Raw genomic sequence first — 7860 nt, 5'->3', positions numbered from 1 at the left:
ACTAGTGATCGCCAATGTAGCTAAGTTTTCACATCTGTCCCCTCTGCTAAAGAAAAAGTAAACTGGTGGCTGGGGGTTTCATAGTAATACCCGTACCCAGGAGATGTGGCAAAGTCACTGCGGAAAGCATAAAGTCTACTGCTGTCCTTCTGTTTTTGTGATGGTTAGGAGAGCAACTGATGATAATGTACACAGAATACTCCTGAGTCCAACGCAGAGGTTTTGTCAGTGTTGGGGCACGAACGCGGTTCCACCCGCGGGACCCATTCCCACCTCCACATAGGCTCCCCTAGCGTGCCGACTTCCCGAGAGGAAAGACGTTTCCTGGGAGACAGATTTGGTGGCAGCTGAAGCCACTGCAGGGAATAAATTCACCCAGGGACCAGAGAAGGGCTGGCAGTTTCCGCTCCAGGAACAGCTCCGGAGAAGTTCTGACCGCTTGCCCAGCTTCGCAGACTATGGAACGCCTGTCCCTGGTGACTGAACAGCAGGTTACTCCGGAGGGCGCGCTGGNGGGAAGGGCTGGCAGTTTCCGCTCCAGGAACAGCTCCGGAGAAGTTCTGACCGCTCGCCCAGCTTCGCAGACTATGGAACGCCTGTCCCTGGTGACTGAACAGCAGGTTACTCCGGAGGGCGCGCTGGGGAAGGAGGCCCAGCTACCCCCGCGCGCGGCCTCCTCCCCGCCCCTTCCGCTTCCGTCCGCTACGCCTCGCTCCTTCCTGGCGGTGAGAGTGTTCCACCGCCCGCGGCCGGAAGCCCCTCGAACCTTACGTGCCATGGCCGCCGTGGGGTCCGCTAAGGTGGCGTTGCAGGTGGCGGAAGTGCTGGAGACCATCGTGAGCTGCTGCGTGGGGCCCGAGGGGCGACAGGTTCTGTGTACGAAGCCCACCGGCGAGGTGCTGATCAGCCGGGATGGAGGCTGCCTCCTGGAGGCGCTACACTTAGAGCATCCCATAGCCAGGTACCCGCGTCCCACATCCGGCTCGTTAGAGCGTCCCATAGCCAGATACTACTGTCCCACTCTCCTACCCAGAGTCGGGCACCCCAGGCCGTCTCCCTGAACCCTTAACCTGTGCTCCTGGGAAGACTCACCTTGGGCGAAACCAATGTATGCTTAGAGTTAGAGCGCTGGTCAGTGGAACGTTCTTTTAGAAATCAAATCTTAGCAAATACCCAAGAACATTTATTTCCCTCCTCCTCTCTCCATCCAACCCCAGAATCTTGAAATAGAGCAAAGTAAAACTTTGTAGAAGGTAAAACTAAAAACATCAGTCATAAAAGACTGTCTTTTATGACTTTAATTGTGAAATTATGGTTTCAACTTGATTTACATGTGGGAAGGCAGCCCTCTGAAAATCTGAGTTGCTTTATTTCTTTTTTTGTACAGGATGGTGGTGGCCTGTGTTTCCAGTCATCTAAGAAAAACAGGAGATGGTGCTAAAACATTTATTATCTTTCTTTGTCATTTACTCAGAGGACTTCATACAATCACAGAGAAAGAACAGGATTCTTTGATTTCCAAAAATATTCAAACCTATAGAAGGCATTGGAAAAATTGTTGTCAGTGGAAATTTATTTCTCAAGCTCTTCTAATGTTTCAGACACAAATATTAGATTATATTATGGACCACTACTTAAGTAAACACTTTTTGTCCATCTTTTCTTCATCCACTAAAGAGAGAACATTGTGTAGGAGCTCTTTAGAGCTGCTCTTAGAAGCATACTTTTGTGGAAGAGTGGGGAGAAATAATCACAACTTTATTTCACAATTGATGTGTAACTACTTTTTCAAGTGTATGGCTTGTGAAAGTGGATTTGAAGAAGTATTTGACTTAGTGGATGACTATTTTGTAGAGTTGAATGTTGGTGTCACCGGCCTTCCTGTCTCAGATTCCAGGATCGTAGCTGGGCTTGTGCTTCACAGAGACTTTTCTGTATACTGTCCAGCAGATGGTGACATAAGAATAGTGATAGTAACAGAAACCATTCAGCCTCTTTTTTCAACTTCTGGATCAGAGTTTATTCTAAACAGAAGCACAGTTTCAGACCTCTCAGTTTTGGATTATGGGAAGGACAAAAGCAATAATGACACATTTACAGAGTCAGAATGTAAAATTGCTCCTGTCTAGTGTGAAACAACCAGAGTTAGTTATTTATTATGCAGGACTGAATGGTATATCAGTAGTAGAGTGTTTATCACCTGAAGAACTTTCTCTTATCCAGAGGATCATGGGTCTTTCTCCCTTTATACTACCACAGGCCTCTTCACAGTATGAAATCTGTAACACTGCTTTGGTGAAATTTTGTAAGCCCCTTATCTTGAGATCCAAAAGGTATGTTCATCTTGGTTTGATTAGCACATGTTCATTTATACCACACTGTATAGTTCTTTGTGGACCAGTGCAGGGTCTTGTTGAACAACATGAAGATGCTTTACGTGGAGCATTTAAAATGCTTCGACAGTTATTTAAAGATCTTGATCTAAATTACATGATACAAACCAGTGATCAAAATCATACATCAAGTCCTCTTACTTGTAAGAATAGCAGAGAAAGTAATCCACTGCCAGAAAGTGTTAATGGCTTAATACAAAGGCCGTATCAGGGCACAATTGTAAAGAGCAAAGGTAAACTGGCAAAAACTCAAACATATTTAAAAGTATGTTCAAATTTGGTAGATCCAAGTATAGAATTAGAAACATATACTCCATGTTCAACACCAAAAGTGATACCAGCAGATACATACCAAACAGATGAAACACTGAGATGTTTATCTCCAACCAAAACCAGTATAATTGATGACAATGAGCCATTTATTGAGAGTAATTCTGCTAATTCAATAGCAGAAAACACTAGAATAGAAATTTCTTACAAAAATTTACAAGTCACAAAAATTGCTGGAAGGGGAAACATTTTGCCAGTGAGAGAGAAGTCACTGGAGATGTGTTCTTCCCAGAGTTACTACTGCTCCATTCTACCAGCAGGTTGTGTTTTGCCAGTGGGTGGTAATTTTGAGATCTTGTTACATTACTATCTTCTCAACTATGCCAGAAAATGTCAGCAATCAGAAGAAACCATGGTTAGCATGATAATAGCTAATGCTCTTTTAGGCATTCCCCAAATGCTATATAAGTCTAAGAAAGGAAAGGACAGCTTTTCACAAATATATATAAGAACTCTCCATGCACTGCAAACCAATCAACCCATCGTGAGCAGTCAGACAGGTTTGGAATCAGTAGCTGGTAAATACCAATTACTAACTTCAGTTCTTCAGTGTTTAACAAAAATTTTAACCATTGATTTGGTAATCAATATTAAGAGACAGCCTCAGGAAATGTATGATCAAGATTCAGAAGAGGAAGTATAAAATTGGAAGTTTTTTATTAACCAAAATTGTAATTCAACTCAAGCAATAAAGAAGGATGTGACAACTGATTCTCAAATCAATTCAGTCTAGTTAGGAAAACATCAAAACTTAAAAAGTCTATAGAAGAAGTACACTGAGGCTAGTAGACATTCAGACAAATATTAGAAAACATGCAACAATTCTGGGGAAGAAGCCTTCCACATGGGGAAGCCAAGATCCAACTAAGTATGTCTTTCTTCCCCCTACAGGTGCCTGTCTCAGCTCTGTATTAGTTCGTGTGTATGTTGGAGGGTGTTTCCTTATAGCTCCTTTTTACTTTTCTGTATCTTTTTTTCAATCTCTTCATCCGTCCTCAGCTTTCTGTATTTAGTTAGTTCATAGAATCATTTAATCTGAAATTGAGATGGGATCTTCAGATGTCATCCTATTTTAATGGTTTAAAATATAAAATACAGTGTTTACTTTATGTAAAATAATTTTTCTCATAATTTCTAAAGCAATGAATAAAAGTCTTGATTTTTTTTTCTTAAGCATATAAATTAAATTAGTTTTTACTTTTATATGTCCCCTTATTTATATCCATTTTCTGTGGAAAAGCCTGGATATATTTTTTCACTATCCATACACCACTGAATATGTAACCGGAAATATGACTTTGTGCACTGTAAACTTACTTTCATTTCTGTAGTTAAAAGTTAGTTTCAGAAAGGCTATGAAATGCATACTATCATTTTCTCCTTCCCCTAAGAGCTTGTAAAAATAATTCATGTATGTGCTGGCTTTTCTTGTATTTGGTGCATATGGTTCAGAGTTCAATAGTAATAAATAGTTCGAAAATTCTTTTTTTTTTTTTGTAATTCAGCTGATTGATTTATTAAAAAAACAAACAAACAAACAATCAAAGATGGGTAAAAGTGCGTAGTTCATGCCATCATTCTGCAACAAGATCTGCCGTTTTTTGGCCTTCATGAAAAGTTCCTATTTCACTTAACTTTTTATACAGAGTTATTGTTTTATCTTCTGTTGTAAGAAATACTAAGTTAACATACTGTGCTTATACCTTCTTTGAATACTTGAAAAAAAAAAGAACTTTTACTGAAAAAAAAGTTTGAGACTTTGACATTCATTTCTGCACAACATTTAAATAAAGATTTGATTATGCAGTGCTAAGCTTCCACCTATACTTTTAGAAAAGGAGTCTAACATCAAACTCTCACTTGAGTTTTGAGTGCGCAGAAGTTAATCATGCTGTGAATTTCCCCTGAAGACCTTGACAGCTTTGCAGAGGGTGGTTTCAATGCTACACCCAAAATGAAAGTTATGGTGATGTACATATACTTTGCTTTCCCAACTTAAGTGTTCAAACATTACATAGACTGAAGAACAACTTCATTCCAAAGACCTTCCATTTGAGCAATGCAATCATGAATCTATTCCAGGGAGACAACTCTAATGTTGTTAAGGGTTAATTCAGAGTTACTAGGGTAAAGGATGTAATGTACTCTATACATAGTTGCAAAACAAACAAAACACAACACTTAAAGCATTATGTTCTAGGAGAACACAAGTCTTGATGTACCCTTGCACACAGGATTCCCTGCACCCTGGCTGGAGACCTTTATCAGCAATAAGCCAAGTATCCGAGGAACGGCAAGCACTAACTGTGGTATACGCAGTGCAAGAATGGATTTCCTTCGCAAGATAGACTTATTAGTATTTTCAGTCTTTTTAAGTCTTCCAAATTCTGGAGCACAATGAATGTAACATGTTATATTCCCATAAAAAACCGGTATGACCATACCCAATATTTTTTTTTAACCCAGGCCAGAAAACAGAAATCAGTCACTGCAATTATTGCAATATAAAATTTAAGTAGGAAAGTAGAAAATTTCTACGTTTCAGGCAAGTATGACATCTGATTGAGACCTTCACAGTCACGATCTTAGTCACTAACAATGTCACAAGACTTGAGTGTCGCAGGGGATGGTTTTTCATCAGGAAAAAGTCACGTGGAGTAGCACTGCAGCAGCTCCCAGATACCAGGGTCTCCTAAGTTTGGAACCTACCTTTCCTGCTGCCTTTTTGCCCTCCTTTCCACTCACTCAGGAGCAGGTTTAGAGGACAACCTCCTCTTAGGCTCCTCCTTCACCGCTGGGTCTGCGGAGCTGACCTTCCTCTTGGGCATCGTGGCAACAGGGCGGCCGGCCGTGGGCTGGGTCGCACCTGAGCCTTTGCGAAGCTGGGGTGCCTGCTCGCAGCCACCATCTGCCAAAAATTCTTTATTTCTAGTGTGAGTTTTACAATATATTTCATTTTAAAGGTTTATAAGTGCATGTAATACTATAGTTCTCTGCAACACCCAAAGCACGGCTATGTTTGTACCAAGTATTCAGAAGCTCCCGTTGTATAAAACCGCTACCTTCAATCCATTCTCTTAAATACATGTTTCCAGTTGATAAATTCAACAAATTTTTTTTAAATTTATTTTAGAGGGAAAGAGAGCGGGGTAGAGGAACAGAGACAGAGGGAAAGAGGGTCTGAAGCCGACTCCACCCTGAGCTTAGGGCTCACAAGCTGGGCTGGATCTCACCAGCCTGAGATCACAACCTGAGCTGAAACCAAGAGCCCAGGCTTAACCGTCTGCACCACCCAGGCGCCCCACAAATTCAACAAATTCTTAATGAGTGCCTACTCTGTGCCAGATGCTGAAGACACAGGGGTAAATAAACAGCTGTGGTTTCAACCTTCATGCCCCTGTCCTGAAAAGTTAATGGATGTGACTACTTGGATTGAGATTAAAGTTAGGAAACCAGATTTTGAAATTCTAATTACAGTAAAACTTGAAAAAGTAGTGACTAAGAATGTATTAAACTGTAACATCTTTTAAAAAGAAGAAAGAAGAAAAAAAAAAGAAAGAAAGAAAGAAAGAAAGAAAGAAAGAAAGAAGAAAAGAAAAACTAACATCCTGTGGTAGCTCATGATCTTTTACATTAACTGTAATTTCATTTTTTTTAAAGATTTTATTTATTTATTTGACAGAGACAGAGACAGCCAGCGAGAGAGGGAACACAAGCAGGGGGAGTGGGAGAGGAAGAAGCAGGCTCATAGCAGAGGAGCCTGATGTGGGGCTCGATCCCACAACGCCAGGATCACGCCCTGAGCCGAAGGCAGACGCTTAACTGCTGTGCCACCCAGGCGCCCCTGTAATTTCATTTTTTAAGGTTAATATGATAATATTTCATTTCTGTGATTATGGGGAGAATAAATTAGCTCTGGTGTTTTTGTTTTTTGTTTTTAAGGAGGTGCCACACCCAGCATGGAGCCCAACATGGGGCTTGAACTCACAACCCCGAGATCAAGACCTGAGCTGAGATCAAGAGTCAGACGCTTGACTGAATGAGGCACACAGGTGCCCCAATTAGCTGTTTCTTATACTGAATTCATAGATGTACGAACCTACTGTAAAATTGCTGTACAATTTTTTTTTCCATTCACTTTTTAAATTACCTGTCAGATCATTTGATAGTTTTGCTTTATTTTGTTGTTGTTACTTTAAATACTTCATCACTGAAAGCATTCAAAGACTTCTGGACGTGCCCGGACATATGACCTTGCATATGATACACATTTTATTAACTATAAGTAATCAGGAGCCCAGAAGTCCCTTTGTAAGCTGGGCCTGGGTGCTTGTATGTTTGGCACCTGCTCTAATATCTAGCACATAATAGTAGCCAATAAATGTCTATTGAAGAACTATTTGTTGACTGAATTGACCCTTGTAGATGAGGTCACAATTATTTCCATCAAAGTTTCATGGGGAAGGATCTGTTTTGGGGGAGAAAGAGCAGAAAATATAAAATAGGTCCACACAAAGCAATCTTTTCTCTTTTAAATCTCTTCTAATATCTTTTTTAAAAAATCCCTTAGAAGTGGTGATAGAGCTTTCATGGAGTATCTTTATCATTTACAGAATAATACCAGCGAGTTTACATCAGCAAGGTAGACAGAAGAGCCCCCCCCTTTTTTTAAGATTTTATTTATTTATTTGACAGCGACAGAGCACAAGCAGGGGGAGCAGAGGCAGAGGGAGAAGCAGACTCCCCACTGAGCAAAGCCAGATGTGGGACTCCGATCCGAGGACCCTGGGATCATGACCTGAGCTGAAGGCAGCCACTTAACCGACTGAGCCACCCCAGTGCCCCCAGAAGAGCACTTTAAAAAATGTGTTTACATTGTACTTAAACCCTCTTCCACAAAGGATTTGAAGTGACCTGCAATAAGAACAGACAAAATTACTGTAAAATCTAAATATAAATTAAAGAATCAAGACCAAAGAAAACGTAAAGATAATTAAAAGTCAAGACCATGTTCCTGCTTTCTGCTGCTGCATAATGAATAACCTCAAAACTTACCAGATTTGAGCTACTATATTATTACCTCTCATGGCTGTGGGAGTTGCCTGGCCTTAGGGGGACAGCTTCCACTGTATTCTGT

General features: G+C 40.8%; 1 protein-coding gene across 1 annotated transcript; it reads left to right on the top strand.

The window, feature by feature from the left end:
• The first annotated feature begins 711 nt into the window (after positions 1-711).
• BBS10 (Bardet-Biedl syndrome 10) lies at positions 712-6443 on the top strand. The gene is given in 3 exon segments (XM_002920647.4): positions 712-961; positions 1388-2029; positions 2031-6443. Coding segments are annotated over 3 exon segments (2163 nt in total). The 5' UTR covers positions 712-776; the 3' UTR covers positions 3367-6443.
• Positions 6444-7860: the final 1417 nt, after the last annotated feature.

This window comes from Ailuropoda melanoleuca, chromosome 15 (assembly GCF_002007445.2).
Source record: "Ailuropoda melanoleuca isolate Jingjing chromosome 15, ASM200744v2, whole genome shotgun sequence".
Taxonomy (NCBI): domain Eukaryota; kingdom Metazoa; phylum Chordata; class Mammalia; order Carnivora; family Ursidae; genus Ailuropoda; species Ailuropoda melanoleuca.
The sequence above is the reverse complement of the archived record's forward strand: the minus strand, read 5'-3'. Positions and strand labels throughout refer to the sequence as shown.